The sequence below is a fragment of the Larus michahellis genome, chromosome 14 (assembly GCF_964199755.1).
Source record: "Larus michahellis chromosome 14, bLarMic1.1, whole genome shotgun sequence".
Classification (NCBI taxonomy): domain Eukaryota; kingdom Metazoa; phylum Chordata; class Aves; order Charadriiformes; family Laridae; genus Larus; species Larus michahellis.
The window spans coordinates 11,220,522-11,246,595 of record NC_133909.1 but is presented as its reverse complement, the minus strand read 5'-3'; the positions used below and the strand labels follow the sequence as shown (position 1 = coordinate 11,246,595).

The window sequence follows — 26,074 nt, the reverse complement described above, 5'->3', positions numbered from 1 at the left end:
TTTTGTGCAACAATAAGACGTAACAGACCAAGGAAAAGGACATTTTCAAAATGATCTTTCCTTCCAAAGCATGGTACAATTTCTCTTTCCTTTTCCTATCTAAGATGAAACGCTTGAAGCGATTCTCTAAAGAGATCTCCCTAAAGCGAAAAAGCTTCCTCAGAAAGTTGCTGGCGCTGGACGGACACGTCCCTGGAGGTGCCGCGGAACTCGGGGTGGGTGCCCTGAGCGCCCTGGGGGAGCAGCCGGTCCCCAGCCCTGTCGGAGGGAGATCTCTCTAAAGCAGTCTCTAAAGAGATCTCTCTAAAGTGAAAAAGCTTCCTCAGAAAGTTGCTGTGTTCAGCTTCTGTCCTGGGATTTCTGAACTCCGTGGAATCCCTCAGAAATCTCAGGAAATGAACCTTGTGGCAACGAACCTATGGGAATTCATCCTCAATTCTTTCTATACAACTTACTATCTCCCTAACCAAAAGGGTTCAGGAACGTTTTGTTTGTCGAGCTGCAAAGCAAAAATTACAAACTAAAGCACTATAAAAGCCTTCATGGGCTTTTCAAGTGCCTTATCCAAACTGTCCCATAGTCCTTCCTCTTCCCTGCCCTCCAGTGGCACTGGGAGCACTGGTCACTGGATGGAGGGACTGAGATGTGCAGCCGAAGTCGATCAGGCTACAAGATACTGCGTGAAGGTTTTATCTTTTTTAATCTACGTGTCAGAATATACCACGCTTAATCTCTCCTGAGCACACTCCTGCCGTGCGAGGAAGGGTTCTTGCAGTGCGCAGAGATGGGGGCCGTCCCTCCGACAGGGCTGGGGGCCGGCTGCTCCCCCGGGGCACGCAGGGCGCCCACCCCGGGTGCCGCGGCACCTCCAGGGACGCGTCCGTCCAGCGCCAGCCCCTCTGTCAGCGAACCCTCCCTGCTGCACAGCAGACGGCTTGTCAGAAGAGTAGATCATAAAGCACAGGAGAGAAGCGTTCTCCTTATATTACCATTTTAAAACATCATTTCAGACAGAGCACCAACTGTGCAAGGGCAGAGATCTAAATTAATTTTAAAATACCAACTCTTGTGAAATTAAGGGGGGTATATTAATGAAGATCTAATACTACGTGAACTTTCTCCAGCATCATCACAAAGTGCTCCTACACCCCTCCATCTCTTTGCTGTCTCTGATAGCCTGCTGGCACGTGTCGGGAGGTTTAAATAATCCCTGGCGCTAGAGGAGAGAGGAGATGAGCAGCCATGTGCTCTTCCCCCCGCCGCATCATCCCTCCTCCAGCCCCAAACACAGAACTGCTTGGGGTGTTCTGACAACACCATGACATTCCTGGCACCACAAGCTTCAGTAGGAGCTGAAAGCTGCAGCCTCTTGCAAAACACGAGGAATAAACAAACCTAAGCGTTTTGTGACAGCAAAAGTAGGATTTCCAAAGATGGCTGGTTGTTAGAGGGGACGTGGGTGAAAGAAAAAATTGAGTGGGCACTGAGGTGCTCTAAGTTCCCCGGCTCTCTGATGGCAGCGCTGCAAAGCTGCTTTCGCTTCTTCCCCCCTCACAGCAAACGGGCAGCAAAGCATCGGCGATGGGTGCACGCGTCCCTGCACCCCGGAGAGCCCCGGCACCGCAGGCACTGGCAGCTCAGCACAACCACGGCCGCGGCAGGGAGAAGTCCTCTCTGTCACCACCCCCGCCATCAGCCCACAATGGCTGCACACCAATCTTATGGGAGGAAAAAAAAGGAAAGGAAAAACAAGCATGTACAGAGGGAGAACAAAGGCATATTGAAATGTCTGGGCAGACTCTCAGAATTCATTGCTGTCTCCTGCCCTTGAACTAAAGCCGATGTCGCCTCTCCTGCCTGCCCCGCCACCCCCAGGCCCCCCAGCACCCCCACCCAAACCCTGCGTCCGGCCCAAGGAGCCTCCCGGGACCACGCGTCCCAGTGCTTCGGGTCCCAGGAGCAGGAGAAAGACGCTCAGCCCAGCCCCGTGGGAAAAACCCAACACGTTTTATTTGCTTCGTCAAACACAGGTCAGCCTGAAACACGTCCCATCCACCAGCAAGGCCCGTTTCACCCTTCTGGCCCCTCGCTCGGATGATCTCAAGGTCCCTTTCAGTGCTGCCTTCATGCTCTTATAACTGAGACTTCCTAAGTTTAAAATGTCAGCACAGTCAAATTTCAGTACCTCCACTATTTCAATTCGAGAGGGCAATGATGTGAGCCTCTGCTTAGATCTGAGACCGAATTCCTGAGGACCGATTTCTAACCAATGCTGACTGTTTTCCCCCGGTATTCCCTTAAATTTAATCCTTTGCTTAAAAGAAAAGTTCTACTCCTGACTATTTATTTTTTTAAAAAGCCAATATTTGGTAACATGGTGCAAAAATTACTAAGTTTCACCTTTCCCCATCAAGCTCTACGACAACCAGGTTTTTCCACAGTCAGTAAGACAAAGCAGCGAGACCTCAGCTCCTCAGCTCCAGCGGCGTCCCCACCACATCGGCCGGCGGATGCTGCAGCGAACTGGCAAATACCCAGTCAGCTCTTAATAAAGCATCGGGCACGACACACAACTTCACTGAGCAGCAATTTCCTCCTCTTCCAGGTGTAACGCGCTCAGCCCAGCATTCTTTCTGGCTTATTTATTACCCACTGGCTGTTAAGGAAGAAGAAGGTCACTCCCATTTCTTCTTAAACACCAAACTCAGCTTCAAAATGAGTTAGCATTCAGATCGATTGTTTATCAGTCTGAATACTAATCAAGTCTCCAATATAGACGCACCACAACAAAGGGATGCCCTCTTGCACTTTCTCCCCTTCCCTGCGACCCTGCTCTTTCAAATTATGAGTGAATGCTCATTCAATTATAAAAATAATACATGTGAAGTATGAGAAAAGCAGCTCAATGAGCCCCCAAAATAAAATAGGAGCATATCTATAATAACGAATGCAAGTCCTATGTCAGCTGAATGTACTTTTCAGCTTCAAGCAGTTTCCCTCCATTTCCTAAGACTCCATTCCAACTCGGTTGCCTTTAACAGACACTAAATACCGTAACTAAAAGGAAAGCAAAGTACATTTTGGTCACATTCGGCATTACTGGACAGGTGTTGCATGTGATCTACATAGATGTACAAATTATGGCTACAAACCAGGGCTAAGCAGAAGCGACAAAGGTCTTTAAAAAAAGAGAAGATACCTACGAGATTGTGCTCGAGGCTCTCCAGCACCCTGTGCTCCGCTCAGAGCCAGCCACGATCTTTATTGTCCTCAGGCAGGATCTCCAGCTGGCCTGAACAACGGCTGGTCAGGGTCAGGAGACATTTTAAGCATAAACTTTATGCGAAGGACTTAACAGCCAGCCAGTGACATAAGGCAGCAAAGCCAAGGCCCTCGGGGAGCCCCACGGTTTGCCCGGCCAGGGCAGAGCCGGGCGCTGCCTCTGAGGAGCAGCACGTGAGAGAGCTGCTCCTCGGGGTTTGGTGCACCCCAGAGGAGACGCGCTGCCCCCCGGGAGGGGAGGGACGACCCGTGCGCTCTCAGGACTCCGAGAACAGGAGGAAAGCAAACAGCTGTCAGCAGGGGGGTCAAAAAAAAATAATACCTGTGAACACATTTTAAACCCTGAAAATGCAGTTGTTCTCTAACAGAATTTAGGGAAGCGAAGCAGACTCAGCTGAGCAGCACTGCTGCGCAAAGACGCACCTTATTGAAGACCCAGATCTCCCCATTTACTGTTGGCCTGGGCACGCCATGTCCGTTGTAGTGGAAAAGTACCCGCTCTTCCTTGGCGTTTCGGCGCAGAGACGTACACAGTTTCTTAACTTCATCCACCGTAGGGTCAAGACTCTGCTTGTACCTGGCCTAGTAACATAAAATGTGAGATAATCATTTTAAATGTAAAAGCAAATCTATTTAAGATGCAGGCACCTAGTTAAGATAGAAGCATGTATATAAACTCGTTACGTTGGAAAAAGAAAACACAAAACATTTACTGTAGAGCTGAATAAACAAAATATGTCTGCTGTTGGCGTGTGGGATTGCACATGCAGTAACAGCACGGGTTTGACTGAGTTTATCGCATCTCTCAACTCCCATCCGTCTCGCCCAGGGATTACCGACATTCAGAATGCCTTAGGAAGGTCACATATGTTTTCAACATTAGGCAGCCTCAAAAATAACTCTGCACAATTCTCTGATCCTCAAATTCATACCCTGTACATCTCCAACTGAACAAACTTCCCTCTTTAAGACAGAAAATAGTAGAAATCAGATATTCTGTAAACCTCAAATCTCATACTGAAGTGTTCCTTCCCTCCCGCCTGGAAAAGGGACACAGCTCTTGCTTCAAGCCTTAAAAGCAACAGCACCAGGGTGAAGGGGAGAGGAGAAGGTCAGACTGCTGTCCTTCATGGAACAAGAATAGCATCAGCCTCATCCTCTTCCTAAGCCGTGACCGGTTAGTTCCCCTTTTATTAATAAGACAGGTGTAACAGAAGCCTGGCCAACACCTCTGCAAATACGTTAAACCTAGATGGAGTCTTGCTTTTTCTACAGGGACCCACAGCAGACACAGTGAAAACTTTTATGGCAAAAAGTTTGTCTCCAAAGAGAAACACGGGCAACTTCCTGCAGCTGTACCACCTCCACCCTGGCCACGCTCGTTTCCAGTACCGGGGCTGCTTTGCGCTCGCAGCTCTCTCCGTCCCAGCAGCTCATCAGCGCTACCGGCTCCTCCAGGCCCTGAACAGCTACACCTCAGTGGGCCTCGTCTGCTCTTCACGCGGCAGAGGCACGGGGAAGACTGCTGACCAAGCGCTCAGCAGTTTTAAAAGCAGACCAGTTACTGGCAGACACTAAAAGAGGCTAGAGAAACTACAGAGTTACAGAAAAACGAATGAATGTGCCATCAGCGAGCGTGTGACAATATTATTCAACATTCAGTGACAGACAAAAACAGGAAAAAAATCAAAGTAATCTAGCATAACACTAACATACTTTCAAATTAACTTACTATTAGCTGCTAAAATCAGGCACCGGGTTACTCCAGACCGTACTGCACACCCCTCCCTAACGACGGGTTATGGACGTAACAGTATCTCACAACCTCACCTCAACACCAGCCCATGCGTTAAGACACCACCATCCTCAAGATGAAAGTGCACAAAAGTCCCAGGAATCTGATATTCAGGCAGCTGGGTAAAAAGAGGGAAAACTGCTCGAGAGCCCTTGGCAACCAACTCTTGCTTTTGGAAGAATTTTATATTCAGTCTGCTCGCAACTTTGGCTGTGGACACTCCATTGCCGTTCCCAGCTGTACAGCTCTACAAGTCCATAAATCAGAGCACATTTCTGTGTTTGAGGAAGAAAAAAAAAAAAGCTTAAAAAAATTCCAGTGCTTCAAAAACATTTTTACGTGGCTAAGTTCAAGATGCCCATGCAGTCTGCTTTCTCATACTCAAAAGTGCATTTTTTTGAAGCAAGGCCAAATAATAACAAAAAGTCTTTCGACTGTCCTTTGAAAGATAAAAGCCTGTTTCTTCCTCTCTTCTGGAGATCTGCGGAGAGAGACTGAGAATCCAGAATCACAATGGCTTAAAAAAATTAAAGCCGATGTATTGAAATAAAGAACCAAGTTTAAGATCAGGACAATTGTATATGTACCTCTACAAAATCTGCTCTTGAAAGCCTGTTTATAAACCAAATCAAGGTCTCAGAACTTTGGGCTTCTTAGGCTTTCTCGTATTACAAAGATAAGAAAGTCTTAAAATAGCACAGTAAAAAAGGATGAAGCACTTTAATAGAAAAATGTTTTGCTTATCTATGAAGCTTGAAAAACTGACATCATGCTGTTCAATTAATATTCAGCATCTCAAGCCAACAGGCAAGATGGATACAATGAACGGCATCATTTACATGATTACAACAACGAGGAAAAGCAAGCAAAAGGAGAAAAAATATTAAGAAAGAACCAGCGATCTGACACACTCATCCTTTCTGGGAAGTTCCGCACTAAGTAAAGATAAGAGGCTGTATTAATCTTAACACGGATCCCCCCACAGCTCCTTCTCTCTCCTTTCACTGTTGTTATGAAGGCGCTGATTTGCAAAATGTGCACCTTAAATCACGTTCTGCCCGCTGGCATCTTTACAAGACACTATAACCCGAGTGGCTGGTAATTTTTCAGCTCCTTTTTTTTCAAAGGAGAGCACGCTCATTCGAACACTCCTCACGTTCTTTCAGCATAAATATTAAATACAGCTCACAATTAATGGAGGTGAATTCATACTCTAAAACTAAAGCCTGTAGATCTAAAGATCCAAACTGTAAACATATTATTTGTGCACCGAGAAACACAAGGCTGAGAAGAATGAAAGGGGAGGAGGGAGCCCGTAACCAAGCAGACAGCCTCAGTCCTTCCCGTCGGCTCAGGACTGCCAGGCGTGGGTTTATTGCACATCATTTACACACATACAACAAGAAACAGGGAGCCAAGGAACAAACTAGACCAGCTGGTGTCTTTCTTTTTTTCTTCCCCCCCCCCCCCCCCCAAAAATATCTTCAAGGCTTTTTTCATCAGTGTGCAAAAAATACCAGGAGAATAAGTACAGCAATTACAAGAAACGCTCAGGGCTTGTTCATCTGACTGGGGTGTGGGGCGTGAGTTTTGGGGGGAGAGGAGGAGCTCACTCTTATGTGATGCTCTGGGGGACAGGGTGCTATTTTTAATAACTGCTAAAAACAAGTAAGGTCTCCTTCCAGAATGGAACTATAGAAACTGAAGATCTTTGAGAAAAACGTAGAGAAGCAGCATAAAAACCTTGCTCCCCCTGCGCTACCACCCCCACCCAGCACCACAACATGTTACTGAGGACCAGCCCTACAGCGTCCCGTGGCGTTTGACACGGCGACACCCAGGTGGGCTGGTCCAGGAGCATTCACCGATTCAACAGATTTACCTTTCCTTTCACTGTATGAAGAAGCATTTTTTAAACACTGTTTTAGTTCTCGTATGAAAACTTTGCATTTTAGCATCACCACCCCTCTGATGAATAGCTTCCCTTTGTCGCCCTCCCACATCTCCTTCCGTCACCGCTCATTTGTCTTCCCTGGTGATGCTGTGCTCCATTCCTTCCCTTCCACCTCCGAACAGAGGCTTTCAAGCAGTCATTAGTGCAAAAGGTAACAGAAATCCTAACCTAAGCCCTGGAAAGGTCTGTTGGGCTTAATAATCTCAGCAACTTCTGTTGAAATCACGCAGACACGCAACGAGGCTTTATGTTTTGTTTTCCCTTTGGTTTCATGAGCTTTTGACCAGTTGCAGACTGTTCCTGCCTCTGAGGACCATGCTGGCCTTCCCTGCCCTCTCTTAGGTGTCGATAGCAGCTATTTCCTGGTGTTTGGCAAGGAGTCTTTGCTTCTGACGCAATTATCAGACAAGACAAACCAGGCTCCGATTCCTCTGCAGAGGATGCCCAGCCGTTTACCCGCTGCTCCCAGCCCATGCTGCAGTCGGAGCGTCAGAGCTGCCAAAGAGCCCGACCGGAGCGCCGTGATGGACAAGCCTGAATCGCTGATGGTGTTGTCAGCTGCCTTTCTGCTGTGAATTTGATTTTCTCGTCACCTCAGTGTCTCACTGAAGAGCTCCTGTCAAAAGCAGTAACTTTGTGGTGCCTGATCCGGACAATCTTCATCATTCTACTCACGCAGGCAAAATTAAGTTGTGCTTTTTTATGTAATATTGCCACACTTTTACACAACACTCACTGGTTTATACAACCTTTTTCCTGTGTACTTCTTTAAAAATACAGTTATGTTAATTTTTAAGACATTTCAAATTTCAGTATACCACAAACTTCTGGACTGACAAAATATTGTATTGACAAAGTTGTGGGAAATAGGAGGAATTTCAATAGGAAGACGCTCTGGCACCCAAAACGGGAAAAGAAAACAGTCTGGGGCTAAATACCACGTGCAGGGGCTCGATGATTTTGCTGCGGCCATTAACATTAACTGTGCTTAATGCTGAAATTTGAAGTGAGACGGTTTTGCTCTAAAGCAGTTATGCTGATTGCCTATTGACGTGCTCTCTCAGAACGACTTTCCAAATTATTTCCAAATTTCCTATCACGAGAAAATCAAAGGAATCACCTTTAAGAAAGAAAACAGGGATTCTCTAAAAATGTGATCTATCCAAATCATATCGTTTCCGTATTCAAGACGAGAGCAACATTCTGGCTATACCTGGTTTGGAAACCATCCTTAGGATCTACGCCAGCTCCGGGCCCTGTTCACCAGGACGAGCGCGCGAGGCTGACACCACCCGTGCAATTGGCAAGGGTGGGAAAACACCGGGGGAGAACCACCAGCGGGCAGATAAAGCAGAGCTCCAGCTGAGAGCCAGCCCGCGCCTCACCCAGCCGCGCCGGACACCGGGGCTCCCACACAAACCACAACCAGCAGCGGCGATAAAGCACGAGCAGTGTCCCTTTTGCTTCACGAGGGATTTAGTTCTTTCAAAGGATAAATAAAACACCCACATGTTTACTGATTAGCAGGGGATAGCAGTAACCCCTCTGTCTGAAGGGGAAAAACCAATTCACTGTGTTCGTCAACTCCCATCTCGCTGGGAAATGTCGGTATGTATTGGCTGCGTAAAGTTAACTCCCACAGTTTGGTGGATTTTTGTGCTTAAATTAATGGCTCTGCCTTGGAAACTTCCACCTAATTGCGGGTTTTTAATTTTACTTTGAATGAGGCTAAAACATAAATCAAAGAACGAGGAAAAGCGGCAGCGGCAGGCCCTGTGGCAGGCCATCCCCACGCCGCGCTCCGCAGGGCAGGGGCCGCAGCTCAGCAGGTCCGTGGGAAGGGGCTGCGGCTGCCGGGTGAGAAACCGGCACCCGACCCCCGCCATCGCTGGGGTGCCGAGAGCAGGAAACTCACCGCAGGACCAGGCCCCACCTGGAGCACTAAAGGTGACAATTTGGGAATAAGTGATTTAAGTTGCTGATGCTGCTTAGCTCTTAATGGGCGACGGGGAGAAAGGCCAGCTTTCCAGCCCCGCTGGCACTCGCCAGCCCAGCGGGGTGACAGACCCACGCTGGAGCACTACGGCATTTGCATCGGGGAGATGAATTTTTTTCCCCTTGAAAAAAAAAAATAAATACAGGGATAAACCTATTTTCCAATCGAAGTTATAAAATTCAAGCCTTGATCTTTCATTTTCCTGCAGCCTACGACATCAGTCTCGGTTCCAGAAAGACTCCACAGCATTGAGACCCCGGTGTGCCTGTGAGTCAATGCCAGAGTAGCAACACTTCGCACAGCGGATGTGAACTATATGAAAAATGCATCTGTTGACATTCCTAGCCTTTGCTATTTACAATTTATAATATCGCCCTGTTTTCACTCAGCATAACAAAAGCCTGAAGTCACTCACCTTTTATCCCTAAGATACCTTACTAAACCTGATGGGCGTAACTTCCATAAAAATAAATTCATACTTCATTTTTTAAAACTCACGTTGGCCCGTGATCCCAAAATTGCTTTCCCTAGTAACACCACGCTGCTGAGGTGGGATGCTTCGGATGAGTCCGGGCTGAGGAACGTAGCGATGCCCATGACTTCCCCGGTGGCTGCAGAGACATTCACTCTCCAAGCCGCTGCCCGGGCTTACGGCTCTGAGGAAGGGAAAGAGGGTAAAACTGTGCTCGTCTGAGCGGAGAGCCGGCATCTTCTGTGCAAGGTCAGAGGCTCACACTTTAAAGTCAAGAAATTCTCAGCCATAACTGGGGAAGCAGGATTTGAGCCCCTTAGACAGCATTTGGCAGATGAAGCCTGTGTGGAGCGGGCTCACAGGGCACCGGCAAGAAACAGCCTGAGAGAAGTGGGCAGGGGGTTAAATTACCCCAGCAATTAAAATTCGCCGTGTAGGGGCTAAGGAAGCTCTCCATGAAATCACAGCAGTTTCTGTCCATACCTGCCCTCTTCTCATTCCCATCTCTCCTTGAAGGGATCAAAATCCCCCTTACCATCGGACACACTGCCAGGGAAAAGATTCCCCAAAGCAGGCACGGCTCCGGCAAGCAGCTCTGCTCCTCTCCAGAGCCGCTGGCACCGCTGCTCCGCTGACCGCCTGAACACGCGTTCCTGATTTATCAACAGAAGAAATTACTGTCTTTTACACCTCCTTACAGAAGAAGCCACACGCATGATCCTACCCAGAATCTATAATGGTTTAAAGTATAACAGCTTTATTTTTCCGAAGTTTTTTTTTTTTTAAATGGCTACTGGGTGGCAAAGAATCCCACATGTAAAACAGCGCACACAAAGCAAGAAAAACACAGCTTCAGAGTTACCGCTACAGGTAAAATAAATAAAATAGAATCACTACAGTTGTAGCGTTTTGAGTTTTTCAAACCTCACAGAAGAGCTGCCGGTTGATATGCAGGATACGGGCACCAAAAAGAACTGAAGGGTTTGCTATTCCACACTAGTCTTCCTACCTCATTGCTCAGTCCTGTATAAACTCGGAAAGCAAAGCTGGGCTGGATTTCATGGAGTAACCCAGTCCCCCCCAGCGAGCCCAATGCAGAACCAGTCACCGCCGTGTCCTTCCTGACAATTGCCCATCGAACCCGTGTTAGAGCCTTCCTACCGCACACGCCCAAAGGCCTTGGCAAGGCAGCGAGCGCTGCATTTCCCTTATTGTTACGAACATATTTTCCTAAGATAGCCTAATTCTGCCTTATAATGATTTATAATCTTTTCTGCCTTATTCTTCAAAGCGGCTCTACTGCTCAAGGTGAACCTCTCCATAAATGGGCCATGGCAGGATGTCGCGCAGCTGCTGCGCTCTGGCTCGGGTCAGATCTGAATCCCAGTTTCCAAATGCAGAAAATGCGTTAAACCTGAGACTTTGCCATGCACGCAGACAGCCTACTTAACATGATTTAATTAAAAGGAATCACAGCAATCTAATCATTCCAAGAGAGTGTTTTTTGGAACAATGCCCAAATTTGAAAACCCGAAATATAAAAAGCCTTACAAAGAAATAAGTTACTGAAAAGTGAGAGTAATGAAGCCAGCAGTGCCAAGGGTGGGAGAGGCGCGGGTTGCGTGCCACCCTCTCGGCTGGGTGCGGACCGGAGCCTCCTGCCCAGCGCCCACCCACAAACCGCTCTGCTGCCGCTCCAGGGATCCAGGTCACGGCTCAAAATCGTCGCTCTTGCTCCCCAGGCCACTTTAGCTACTGTGCTCTGTGAGGACGAGGGAGCAAAAAACCAGGGGAAAAAAAAAAGGGGGAGAGCAGATCTAATAGCAGGTTCTGAAACGACAGGAAAATTGTCACAGGAGTTCTGTAGTCAGCTTCATCAAACGGGCTGTTAAAGTTTTGAGCACACGTACTGAAAGGCATGGCAACGGTGCTGTGCGAAGATGGCCCTGGAAGGATGCAAATCATAGAATCACAGGGTGGGAAGGGCCCTCTGGAGATCACCGCGTCCCACCCCCTGCCAGAGCAGGGTCACCCAGAGCAGGTGGCACAGGAACGCATCCAGGCGGGGTTGGAATATCTCCAGAGACGGAGACTCCCCCACCTCTCTGGGCAGCCTGTGCCAGGGCTCTGCCACCCTCAGGGTAAAGAAGTTCCTCCTCATGTTTAGGTGGAACTTCCCATGGTCAAGTTTGTGCCTGTTACCTCTTATCCTGTCCCTGGGCACCACTGAAACCCAGACCGCTTCCTTCTGCTCCGTTCTAACGAAGCAGCACAGGAACTTCAGACACGGGTTATTTCTACGACAGACAGAGAATTCACCCAGTTGAGGGCAGGGTGCTTTGGGGACTGAGACCCCACTCGGCTCCCTCCGTTCCCGACTCCCACCTCTTCCTTCCCCAGGGGAATCCCAGCAAGCCCAGCACAGCGAGGGCTGCGGCCGTGCGGCAGCGCAGGACCTCTCATGCGTAACAGCACGTTAACAACCACTTTCACAGTAAGAGAATTCAGACCAGTATCTTATATGCAAAGAATAAAAAAAAAAACAACGGAGATGTTTCTCAGATGTTTGAAGACCTATTAATAATGAACACTGAAAATCCTGGATTTAGTTTTCCTTTAAGTGAAAAACACAAAATTGAATTAATTCCGATTCCACCTTTTATGGGACAACTGCCAGTTTGATGCAACACATTCCTCCGACTGTCTGGAACAAACTCTGGCTTCGACGTAAAAAACAGGCACATACAGATGTCAAACAGTTCCACAGCCATGTAATTGCACGACTATGGTGTGCCCCACAGCAAAGCAACATCACTGACGTCTTACTTTTTTTAAACTATTTGACACCCTAGAAACATTCAAGACAATGAAAAGGAGCATTGCCAGGACGACGGCACTGCTCTTCCCAAGCAAAACGTCATGCAAAGACTGGTGTCGCCGTTCTTTTACTTAGCTTAACACATTTAAAGAGAAATATTGAGCAACGGGACCATTCAGAAAATTGAAAGGCCCAAAGCAAGAATGGGGGTCTGTGCAGGAAAAAGAATTACGGTGAAAACTCTGGAGCTCACTGGAGAAACGCAACCCTATCCCACACCGACAGGCGCGTCTCCACAAACGCAACGAAGTGGAGAGACGAGAAATATCCTCTTTTTTACTATTTTCCAGCTATTCACCACAAAGGCTACCTCAACATCCCATTATTATTCCAGCTGCTACAATTTAACTTCTGACGAAATCAAAACATCTTCATCTATGTCCCATTGCTTTCTTTTCAATATTTTTATTAGATAATAATGATCATTTAAGGAGCAACAACGCACATTTACGGTGTTTTTGCATGATGCTCAGCACTAAATGAGATACAACCTTTGTGTGTTCTTATCCTGTGACTTTCACAGTGCAGAGTAAAATAGGTATGGGTAGGAAAAACTGAAATATGTCCTTTTTAATTGAGTGACCGGTATATTAAAGTCTGATTCTGAATTATGGTACAGGAAAAAACAATTCTAATCTTTCAGCGCTGCCCTAGGCTTCACTCAGTGCATCAGGAGTATCCCAGAGCGGTAACTACCCCATCAGGAATGCTGGATAACGAATTGCCTCAACAAAACCCTCAAAAAAAGGCAACGCAAGCCCAGCTCTTCCAGGGCACCGGATTTTTACAGCAATGGGCTGGGAAGATCTTGTTAACATCAACCTTTCTGAGAGCTTATTAAAAGACTTTAAACAAAAATACTCTTCATAAGGACAGCATAAATATATAGCAGACAAGCCGGCAGAAAAATTACCCGCAGTGGCAGAACTAGAGATAATAACTTCTGTGGGTGTCTGAATCCCGTGTCTCTCCCAGGAGAGCGGGCACAGGGCAGGGGCTGGGCACAGGGGTTGTGCCAGGGCTGGATCCCCGCTCCGGGACTCACCGTGCCACGGAGACCATGCCGTGCCACCGAGACCACGCCGTGCCACCGGCCACCAGCCCCTGCCAGCGCCAGGGAACAGCCTCGGAGAATGAAACGCCCGTGTGGCTTTGCCCGGCAAGGAGTTCGCTTCAGATCTCCACTCTCTGAGGCTCCAATGCCCCGGGAAATCCCGGGTTAAATGATTTCAAATAAATGCTTCTAAATTATTAAGAACAAAACTTTAGGAGAAAGAGAAGTCTAAAATAGCTATTATAACGGAGCAAAATTAAAACAGGGCATTTTAAGTATACACCACGCAGATAAACTTCTGTTTTAAAACATTCCTCAAACACTAATCCTCGCTTAATAAAGCAGCAGCAGGGGAACAGCGGCATTTATACTTCCGGATTAACAAATTAAAATACAATAGGAATAGCTTAGATAAATTAGAAGAGAATAGTGTTACCATACTTCTATTTATTTATTTTTAAAGCATTCTATGAAATCATCTCGTAATGACATGCAGGAAAATAAAAAATTGGGTCAAAAAACTTTAGTGAGCTTCTCAAAGGGTTCAAATCATAGTCTAGTGCAGCAGAAAGGAAGCTCAGTGATTTGTGCCATCTTTTTTGTCTTTATAAGGACTGGAACGTTAACTTTATTGTTCTTGACTGGATGCTCAAATTCGCCCTCGTTTCCATTGCTCTAAAGGTCACATTAGATTTCTGCTCTGAATATTCAGAAACTCTTTGCAATCACCTCCAGTCCTTTTGTTAGGGAACTTTCTGATGTTGAGCAGAAAGCAGAGAAAAACCTAACGCTCGAAACCGAGTTGGAATACGCAGACAAGCTGTATCTGCACGGAATTCGGGTAGTCCCCAAAGATCAGACGAAGCAGGAGTGCTCTCCGAGAGAACTGCCTAAACCCGCACAAGGGCTGTACGACCCACCGCTGCTCTCCTGCGCTGGGTAACACCTTGCAGCAAGTGAGAAAACTGTGACGAATACAGACCTCAACAGTGCTTTTTCCTATTTATAAATATTTATGAATGGTAAGTTCATGTCTATGAGGAAATAGTGTGCCGTGCATCTAGCACACGCGGCATTCACAGTTTCCTAAACACCCTTCTGATTTCCTCCGTCTGGTTGAGGGAAAAAAGACCCATAAGCCCTGTTTAAGGCAGCCAAGGCTGAGTGAAGATCCGCCGCTTGCTGCACGGCAGGTCCCAGTGCGCGGAGCAGGAACTGCGCAGGGGCTGTGCCCGCACCGCTGGGCTCTGGCGGCTTTGGTCGAGGGGAGGCTGGTGCCCTTCCGAGCCTGAGAGATTTCTTCTCCTTAGGAAGGATTTCAAATAAAAGTTATTCTATCACAAAAGGTTTGCAAGATTTAAGACGGACTGACTGCTGTTTTGATTCATGGTATTAAAACCACTTTCGATCAATCAACGTTCAGATCAATATTACAACTACCAACAAAAAAAAAAATCTTTAATTATAAGATAGGTTCTGGAGAATTAAAAATAATTACCAGCTAGCCGGGGACTAGCCCGGGAACCCGGAGGAAGCCCACGCACAGCCCGAGCCCCTGCCCCAGCCCTCGGCAGCGCCGGGCTGCGGGAGGCTCCTGTCAGAGGGTCCCCGGCCTGACGCAAAGGGCTCACAGCTCCGGGGCTGCCACGGCCACCGTCGGCCACAATCGGCTACCAGCAACGGGATCACCAGGCTGGCCACGTCCCACCCCAGCTCCGGGGGTTACGGAACTAAAAGTGCAAACTAAATTAACACAAATATCGAATTACAGAACTGTAACTGCGGAGGGTAACCGCAGCTTAACTCCGCCCGGGTATGAGGAATGAGAAAGCAGTAAACATGGCATCATTTTTTTAAATTAATCCAGAGGAAATCCAGAGCAGTCTGACGTCTGTGCTGAGCACATTGGTAGGAATAATCATAAACAAACAGAGACACGAATAAACACCTTGGGGAAGAGTCCATTTAGCATCTATAATGAGAAGCCATACTTTTTTTTAATCAAACTCTTATCTTCTAGAGTTTTTTAAAGAATCAAAGAACATGGAGATGAGAGAAAGTATCTTTTTGATATAAACCCATTTGGACTCCCAGAAGACATTTAGCGAGATCTTAACACGAGATTTGGAGGAAAGTCATATATAAAGACTTCCTCATAAAGCAGGCGGGTGGGGGGAGAATCATTAGTTTTGCCCATGGAGGGAAGTCGCTGTGAAGTTCCAAGGGGATAAGTTTTGTAGCCCGAATCATCCAACACATCAATGAATACTACTGCAAAGGGAGCGAGCCGGAATACGACAGCCTGTCGCTGACAGAGGGTTATTCAGAGTTACTGTGGGCGGACCCTGCGGTACGGAGTGTAACGCAGCAGCACGGGAGAGGATATTCAATACAGACACGTGTAAAAGTTTTGCAAGAAGAAGCAGCGTTCTGATCTTACACGGGGAACAATTAGCCCCCACCTGCGTACTAGCACTCAGAAGTGAGACCTTGGGAGTGTAAGGAGCTGTTCTGGATAAACATCAGCCCACACACAGTCACAAAAGCAAGCACAGAACTAGAAATCATTAGGAAAGCAAGAAAGCAGCCCCAAACCCACTGCGGAGACCCAGCAAACACCACTGTCTTGAAGACAGTCTAGGGTTTTTTAGCCGTGCAATGGCTTTCCCAAGAGGAACGATGAAATTCCCAAGGATTCATCTGCCAGGAAAAATTATACAGAGCTGTATATAACAGTGGCCTGTAAAATGAGAAACAATTATGTTTTTTTAATTTTCCATTCGCTAGCTATTATCTCTTCCAACACTAGAACTAGGCAAACTAAAATGAAAATATCCATTGACGTGTTCAGAGCAGAAGAGAGAGACAGAGCTTAACCAAACGCTGCAGAGACAAGCATGTCCTTGCCACAGGACACCGTTCTATCACTTCTTTGAACCATTTTCAGCTTTTTGGCACTCAAACTCCTGGAAGTGCAATATCTGCGGGACAGCAGAGCACCCAGACTCCACCTGCAGCTCCCGAAGCCGCTCACCGTGTGTGATACGCGCTCAGGCTCTGCGCAGGATGTTTTTACGCGCCTGCGGTTGGCCAAGGCATCAGCCAGGGTCCTGGAACCAGCACAGCTCCCCTGCTCCAGTACAGCCCAGTTGCTCCAGTCCAGTTACCTACCCAGACAGCTTTTAATTGCTAATCATGATTCATCTTTGCCCACCGCCTGTAGTCTCGGCAGGGACAGTGCTAGAACTAATTTTAGGGATACCTCTCTCCTGGGAGACTGAGCCGAGACCCCTGAGGTTCTTCATCTTCAGCTGTTCTCTCTCGGCCACTTCTGCCGCAAATTCTTCCAATACACACTAACAGTTCGTGTTCCTAATAACTTTCACTACTAATTCCCTTATACCCGCTCATTTCTCTTCAGTTAAATCCACTACTATGGATTTTTCACGATGTTGTTATCCCTTTTTTTCTTTTTCTAGATATGACACTAAGTTGGCTACTTCCAGGTCTTCTGAAGTTGAAGCTGTTTTAGTGGAAAAACTACATACTTAATTCATAACAAAAATACTTTGTTCTTTGGTTCATTCAAGACGGTTATTAATATCTCAATTCTGTGATTTACCAAAATTTAGTTTTAATACTTACTAAAACACACCTTTTTTTCTTGCATCAAAGAAAGATTTAGGATCCTGAATCTACACTGGCTTTAGAAACACATCAAAGAATAGACAAATTTGGAACTGTTCAAGAACGCTTTTATTTTTGCACTATTTCCCAATAAATGAACAACCTACAGAGAAAAGAATTCTTTCATGAGCAGCAGAATCAAGCCAAGTTTTCCCCAACTTTGCTGCTCGTTTTTGGATTTTCTGTCACCTAATCGGGTGCAATCCCTCCCTGAAGGTTTGGGGGTTAATGGTGTTTTCTCTTCCCTCCCCATACGTAGCTGTCAATGTCCGTAGGACCAGCTGGCCGGGAGAGTAACAATACGCAGCCTGTCCCCTACCTCCAGCCAACTATTTTTCACAAAATATTTTAAACAAATTTAAATTCCAAATTCTCAACGCTTTTAAAAACGTCACGCGATGTGTTATGGTTGCTGGGATGTACGGTGGGTGCACGACGCAAGCACACACTGCGTGCTTTTAAAAGCCTGGCTTCCTCAGGAAATCAGTCAAAAATATATTCAGCCTTTGGAATTCATGTAGCAACACTCTGTGCACTACCCCAATACAACTGCTTGTTTAAAATAACCCTTACTACATCGATAGAAAAAATGTGTCTTGTAATAGATGTGGGTCCTTTTCTCCAAAGGACATCTCAAGGTTTATCCAAAAGCGATGCACTGGAACTCGTGCAGCTCTTCTCCACATCCAGCCCAAAAAGAGAGGACAGCAGCAAAACCTCAGCCAGACGAAACCCTTCCGGGGCAGCACACGCCCTTGCATCGCTCCCAGTTTGCTGTAGAGCCTGGAAGGGGCGGTGGTAGCAGAAGTTTGTGCCACAGTACCTGGGGAGCTGTGCCTCGCAGGGAGGCCGGCAGGACGGGCCGGCTCTCGGAGGCCTCTGGATTTCACCCCTTTTGCACCGATGCCGCTTTGCTGCTGGTTTCCCTACGCCTGCGAACAGGAGGGGGTTTGCTGCACATCATCGCCCTGCAAAACGCGGGTAGCCCAGAAGTAAACAGCTGCAAAAGCACGTTATGTGATAACTTCAGAGATCAATGCGGCAGCGTAAGAAGTGATTTCAATTTATACCTACTATAAATCAATCATAAATTCGATTGCCTGTAAGCCCAGGCTGATATGACCACAATAACTCTTGCGTTAGAGACATGCATGCAAATACAAATTATTCTGAACCATATCCACAGATTCCAGGCTTTTTTATTTATTTTTTTTTTTAAACACCTTTTAGGTGTTTTAATTTTAGCTTGTGGGCACATGAAATTACGCTGATGTAAATTCATGAGGATTAATCAAAGATAATCAAAACCTGCATATTTAAGTACAAGGGAGTATGCTGGAAATCCCAAATGGATGTTACGAGCGACAGCTTAACCTGGTTAATACGGGCCATGAAAAAATGTTTCTGATAATGTTATTAGTTATTGCTAACTTGAAAAATATTAATTACGGTGAAGATGTACTATAACTTACAGATTCTTAAGTCTAAATGCTAAACTAAGCCACAAGGAAGACTCTTGCAAGTCTTAGGCAAGTTCTCTGGAGATGTTTGGCTGCATTTTAAAAATCCATCTCAGTCTCCTACTTGCTAATATATTCACGTGCAGCCCCAGACTTAAACAGCTTAATTTGCTAGATGTCTAGGACAAAATGCATTACTAGGGCTAAGCCGTACGGGTGGAACATTTATTCGCTCGCCTGTAGTCAGCAGTGTAGTGACTTTACCTTTCCTCTGCAGAGTCTTTGACCTTGCTTTTAAGCCCAATGTGAAATGAATTCCAAAGTACCTAATCCTCGTTGTGTGGATTCAGTATTCAGTAATACTTCCAAAAAAAAATACCTTTGAGCAGTCTGTTCATGAGAATTGATGTTGACCGGGAAGACAAAAATCAAGAGTACCAACGTTGACTATCTGCTCCAACAGGCAGACTCGGGAGGCAGGTGTGTTTCCCAGCAACTACAGGCTGCTGCACGCTACAAGTTTGCTCCAAGATTTACAGAAATTGTAGCCACCAGCCTACTCTGTATGGTAAGAATCCCTCCCTATCTGTTCCAAAGAACTAAATGTTCTGAGATGGCTGTGTAAATAGTTGTTTATTTTTAAACAAAGGGAATTGTAAAAGAACTTAAATCTGCTGCTTATATGCCAGATCTCTATCCCAGACTCATGACGGTTTGATGGCTTTGATGGGTCACATCCCAAAATGCTCTAACAGGATTTTAAGTACACACCAGGACACATCTTTAAAACCTACTTAGTCAATAACGTAACTCCTAAGCAACAGTGTCATTTTAGTACTATTCCTTCTTTATAACCTCTATTTTAAGATCTCTTGAAAGTTTCAGGCTCTACATCTTCCTGTTTCTTAAATACAAGCGTAGCTATTACTTGGGGCCCAGCTTAGGCTGCAGGACCGCAATCTGGTGCGTAAGTGAATCCTCAAACTGGTTGCCTTTGTATTCTGGTCAGGGCGCATCGTCCCCAACAGGAGGTACCACTGTCCCCTATTCATGCTTGGACAAGAAGTTAATCTTCTCAATACTTAATAACTCTTTAGTAATTTGAGGTTTTCCTCTAGTTGCAAAGTAATTGTTTAATGAAGCGATATTCAGATTAACAATCATCTTAATGAGTCATGAGAAGGAAAAACGAGAAAAAAAATAATTCAGAGGTTTATGTTTTGTTAAGGTCCATATGAAAGGAGTTAAAACCAAGGTATTTCAGGATTTTCTCATCCTGCCTTAGAGATGAGCAGGAATATAAAAACGTAAACAGTTGTCCTTGTTAATGCTTTAAGTTTTGCACAAAACCCTGATGTCTATTCAGAACGAAGCCTCAGTTGTCTAATCCAACACCATTTGCACGTCCGGGTTTGCAGCGACTGACCCCTTGTCCGGGGGACACCCAGTGGTATTTACGAGATCCCGAGTGCCAGGGTCCATGCGAGTGCATCTGCGGAAGCTTCTCCTGCCTCTAATCACCAGTGATTCACTACTCTCACCAACACAAAGACAAGGTATTTTTAAATAGGTCACAGAGAGGCTGGGTGGTAATTACAGAAAAACGTTAATCAGATTTGAGCAGGCAGAGCTGCTTATCTCTTTCAAGAAGCCTTTCTAATATCGGGTCTTTCTTCACATCTTAGGACAAACTGACATTAAGAGTACAATGGTCATATGAAAATACAGCAGAAGACGCAAATCTTGCTTGTCTGCCAACTCTGGCCCCATTTTGATGACAAAATACAAAAAAAAAAACCCGAGAGGAAGTATACAATGGATCTTACTGTCGGAAGCTTATGGAAAGCCAGGCAAGAGAAAGCATGGTCACTGCACAACTGCATTCAGATAGAAGATTTCAAAATTAATAGGAGTCCAGATGCTGGCTGATCAAGCAGTTCAGAGGCAGTCTCAGGACGTTCCACCTTGGCAAGGGGGCCCACGGCAGTGTGTGAGGGAGGGGAAGGCGGGAGGTACAGTAAGAATCTGGTTCCTGATGGCCTTATGCCCTTAGCTGCTGCCGTGCCAAGCAGACCTTACTGGATGTGCATCGGGGAGATTTTACCAGCTCGCTGCTCGCATTCTTAAGCGGAGCTGTTTAAAACATGCAGAAATAGTGGAGGGATGTCCTGCAGCGATGCAGGTCTGCTTCCTGGAGAAAGCACGACTGAGGCAGGCAGCGTCGGCCGGCAGCTGCTGGAGGAGTTCAGAGATTTTGAAGACTGCCGCTTTTCAGAGAGATGCGCTAACCAAAGCGGTCACATTACTGCATCCCTTTTCTAATTAAATGGGAAGAAATTCTGTCTCCTTACAAGTTAAGCGTCCTTTTCATTGTGGTTCAAACTTATCTTTCTAGATTTCTGCAGTAGCTCCCCCTTTGCCCCATCTCCTTGATTCAAGGTCACTCCCGCCTGCAGCGTTTGAAGCTTTCAGCAAGATGGCAAGACCCAGAGGATTCTCCCACTAAACTGATTTTGCAAGTTTGTTGACTTAGTTCCAGAATGCCAGATCACTGCTGATCTGCAATGCATGAGCAGTTCAGTTCACAAAACAGCTTAATGCCACTTCCTTGTCTTTACAGCTTCTAAATACGCTTCTCCACATCGGTTCGTGCCTCTACTTTTTTTCCTTTTTGTGCCTCTTTTTTCCACGAGAATCTCAGAGAAATCAGTATTAAGTACAGTACTGTTACAATTTTGCAGTTTACGCTTTATTTTTAGTAGCATGTTAAAGATTTATCAGATTATTTTTTTTCCCCTCACTACCAAAAGAATTAAAACATGCATTCTACTGAGACCGAGCCCCAGAATTGCAGTAGGGAGCTTTCCACTTGTACAGCTCACTCCCAAATCCTTTGGTTACCACCGCCACAGGAGATTTTTCCGTACAGGTGGTACAGCTGCTCCCACGCGAAGGCGGGCACACCAGCAGTGCCTACAGATACGCTGCTCCAAACCAGGCTGCAAAACTCCCGGGAAGCTCTGCAGTGGTTTAAGATGCTAAAAGCTCCACAGTGGTTCACTGCGACTCCCTCCCGATGCTTAGTGCCGCGACAGCAGAAGAAAATAGGTGACCCAGTTCAAATTTTTTTTGGCACAAAAGAGAGTAGCTTCAACGCAAAGCGTCTTTGTTGATGGTTTAAACCGAGCCCCTGGTCTCGTGTTCTCCCTGCCAAGCTATGCCGCAGATGCGTGGATGCCTGGGTCGCACATCACTCTCGCAGAACTACTAAAAGGAAAACTACAAGTCAGATACTGCCTAATTTGCCCTAATTTTCTCTATATTCACAAGACGTAAAAAAGTGGCTTTCATCTTTCACCATATTTACAATTTGTGCTTCTCTGGCTAAACTACCAGTTCTTCTAGAGGGATATTTTGCAAAACCAGCACATGGCTAACAGTCAGACTCAGAAGGGTCACAACAAGTTTTCAGATAGAATGAGAACGTGAATACCTGGCTTTGGCAATTGTGCTTGTTCACCCCTCTTCTATCACAGACTTTTTTTTTTTTTCCCCCTCTGCAAAAAAATGCTGGTCTATGCTGAAGACAGTTGATCTTTAACAAGACAGCAAAGGATTGATACAGCAAAATTTTGCAGAGCCTGAAATAGCTGCCAAATTCAAGAGGCTGTCGGGAAATAAAAAACAACAAACACAGATCTCTTAGGAAAACCTGGTTTTGTTAAACAAGGTCACAATGCCTTTTTTTTTTTTTTATAATTCTTAATCATTTTTTGTTACATGTTCCTACATCTGCAGAGCAGGGAGACCAAGTACAAGTTTTTCCATTTTACATTTTCCCCTTTGGATTTCTACAATATTCCTTTTGCAGCAGCAATTACTATTTGCTGTTGTTTCAAAAGAAAAACCCTACAGAAATAAAGGAACAGTATGACTCACAGAGAGACCAATAATTAGGTCATGTGTTCAATTAGTTTTCATGCTTAACTAGTTACTCTTTAGGAAATGCTCAACCTTTGATGTGCAGCAGGCAACTTACCAATTAATTAGGCAGAAGGAAGCAATGCAAGGAATGAAACCTCAGAAACCCTATCAAAGCCCAGAGATATCTAATGAGGGAAAACAACAGCATCAACAACAGAAAACATGCACAGAAAAGGTAGAGGCTTTAAATTATCTGTTTCAAGTATCTTGGCTGCATTTCCTTTGAAATTAAGAGAAAACTGTCAGGAAGCAGACTAGAAGAGAGAAAGAAGCAGCCTCGTTTGATCAGAAAAGCATCACTGTTTCCTTGAAGGCTTGCCACAAAAAGTATAATCTATCCGTATTGTATGCCATGTCTCCTCAGAGACCGTCACTCACTGGTGGATGCAAGCTGCAAGAGGCATCACACACCATAGCGTATTGGATTATGGAAAAAAAAAAAAAAAAAAAAAAAAAAAAAAGGGAAACCTCAATTTAAAAACCTGCCTAGTTAAGCACAATGGGACATACAGACTGCTGAGAGTCTCAACCAGGCGTCAGGAACTTGGGGGAGAAGACAGCACAGAGCCATAGTGTAACACACATTTCTATTAACGCCACCATAAAAGGGCCAGCCATGCCTGCCTGGGATTAGTACCAAGTTTCTCAGCTCCCTTGGGCCCACTTCAATAAAAGATTGCTGCAGTCGCTCCTCCTTGATTATGTCACATCTTTGAACTGTGTGAAAAAATGGGTACAACCACATAAATTAAATGGGCTGGAAAGACCTGAAACATGCCTAGACCTGGCAGACTAATGAGTTCAGATATGTTACTGCCTGTCTCTTAATAAGCAACACTAATGCAAGTAATGGAGCATCAAGAAGAGAACTGCGTAAGGGACAGCCAGAAAACTGCTGTGTGACAGTGGCCACACCACCCTCAGGGATGCTACAGGCGCGGGCAGTCTCAAATACCGGAATTTGCTTTCAAGCCACCCCTTCCCAAAGGCTTTCTGAAAGTTTATTTAATCTTGCCTTCTAGATCTCTCTGGTCCTTCCTCTATCTGGGATTTTCATCCCCCTTCATAGTTCTCCTTGCCTCCAGTGATGTCCATTCAGGTGGAGCTACAACGAGATACAGCTAATTCCATTAGACCATCAAAATAGTGCAGGTGGTTGTCTTAGCAAAAAAGGAGGAAGTGGAAGAAGGGAGACAACAATGTAGCACCTGAATTCGGAAAATCAATACTGTAATTGACTTTGTTTTATTTAGGCAAGTGGGTGTAAGGGGAAAAAATTCTTTGGGATGTAAAGGTTAAAGCTTTGGCTGTGCTGGTGTTGGTTATCGCAAGGGGAGGTACAGAAGCCCCAGGGCTACTGGCCTGACAGGGCAGGGGGGAGCGGGGAAATAGATGTTGCACAGATGAGAAATTACAGACCTTGCTGTGGTTAAATTTAGAGGGAGGCACAAACCGCTCACACTCCATTAAGTTACTTACCAGAGGATGTAAAAAATCCCAGATCCCCTAGAAGAATTGACCTTCAGCTTGAAGCAAAGGTCTCTATGCAAAAGCAAGATCCCACCAAAACAGTGCTGTCAGATCTCAGAGCAGCTTCGCACCTTTGTGCCTTCACCGGCTCATTTCCAAATCTCCTGAAGAGCAAATGCCCGCTCCCCTTGGCGGCGAGATGGCTTTAGAGACACAGAGACATGGAATTTGTGCCACTGCAACCGGCTTCAGTGGACAACAGATATTCAAACTGCAATAAGGGTCTCCAGAGCTCTTTCCCCCTCCTCTGAAACCTCCATACACATGAGAATAAGATGCCAGACCAAAGTCTACCTTAAATATAGCAGAGAATGCAACTTTCCTTTTCTCCTAACCCACCCACGGTCCTCAACTCTTGCGTACCTTAACTGAAGCTCTACTTTCGGTAACAGTCCAGCTTAGAAGGCTAACAGTCCCGCTCCAGCCCTCGGCTCTGCTTGGCAGCAGGGCTGTCGAGGTTCTTGGACGGATCTTGCGCACGCGCCAATTACATATTGCTTCAGCTCGAAGAACGTGCTGCTCGTAACCACTCTGCATGTTCTCTCCTCCAGCTCTACCATTGCTCCGCTCCTTTGCGCCTTCCAAACATTATTTCTTTCAGTAATCTCATATGCAAACCAAATTTACCTACAACCCTCTAGTGATCAGGGCTCCCATGTGCCACAGGAATATAAATAAAATAAAAAAAAAAGGGGGGGATGGGTGGGTGGGAAAGGGAGGGAAAAGGAGTCCCAGAGCCACAACATGTGTTTGTCAGTGGTCTCCCAACTAGCTGTGCAAAAACCACCACATGGCACAAACTCTCAGGAAAAAGAAGATTTTAAAAAACTTAAAACATTAATTTTCACTGGGACAAGGTCACGCTCCTCCAGCGTTAAGAACGCACTTCATGAGCAATGGAGGAACGTAAGTGTCTCCGAGACGGCTTTCTCAACCTCACCTCTGCTTAGGAAGAGTTATGAACAGCAGGTTTTGACCTTCCCGTGGCAGGACTGGGAAAGTTTCTGTCACAGAATGAAGAGTATTGCAAAAAGCACCTGGTGTAGGAGTGCCGTTGGGATTCATTTGGACTCATAGAAATCACAACAGAAGCGCGAACATTATTGAGTGAGACGAGAGAAAGGAAGAAAAAGTCCTATGAATCTTCTGGTCAGTTTAGAGTTGAAGAAAGAAACTGGTCAAAAGCCATAGCCAACAAACAGAAAAAAAATTCTATAATTTCATGCAAATTTAATAAGCATATGCTCCAGACTACTTCATACCAGATCTTGAATTACTTAAACTGTGCATCATTCAACCTACAGTCCTGCCTTTGGCTACACAGCCCCATTCTCAAAGGCATATACCCAGGAATGGAAATGAAGGAAACTTTATTGTCTAGGGAAGGCTGGGAGCCAAGTAACGAGATGTCCATTATGAGAAAAAGGGGAGGGGGGGAAAGAAAAAGTCTGGCACCCTCCTAAGAACGAAGCCAGCAATCACAGATCGACCTCATCTCGTAGCATTCTGTACAATACCGCACACAATGGTCACTTTACGAGGGGTAACTGGTGCCTTTTATACAAACGCACTGCAGCTCAGTCCAGAGAGCTCCAGCCAAGAGGATGCAGAAAACCACACTCTCTCAAGCCAGTCCACAAGAAAAGGAAGAGCGTGCTGTGCAGAGCAGCAGCAGACAGCTGAGTAACGCCTTCATCCTCTCCACTAACCCCGCTGCTCCAGCCCTGCAGAACGTTAGAGCAAAGAACCCAAGTCCCAGGCTCTGCTGATAAATGGAAGTAAACTGGGACTTAAGCAACAGTAACTTCTGCTCATAAAAATCCCCAGTAGCTACTGCATCTCCATAAACCATCTCACTGCAGCAGCACTCGGAATTCGCAGTCTATTCTTCCTATTTTCAAGCAAAGTCTGTTGACTTTTAAGCTAAGGAAAATTCCTGCCTTTTGAATGGCATAACATGCAATGCTGCCAAGAAAACTAAA

At 45.9% G+C, this 26,074-nt stretch overlaps 1 protein-coding gene across 4 annotated transcripts in view; it reads right to left on the bottom strand.

Annotated features, from left to right (window-relative positions):
* Positions 1-26,074, bottom strand: part of RPTOR (regulatory associated protein of MTOR complex 1) — a 155,904-nt gene that overhangs the window by 107,724 nt on the left and 22,106 nt on the right. For all 4 annotated transcript variants that reach the window (XM_074607399.1, XM_074607396.1, XM_074607397.1 and 1 more), the window contains exon 4: positions 3,706-3,864. In XM_074607399.1, the coding sequence (XP_074463500.1) occupies positions 3,706-3,864 (159 nt within the window). The remainder of the gene's footprint in view (positions 1-3,705; positions 3,865-26,074) is intronic.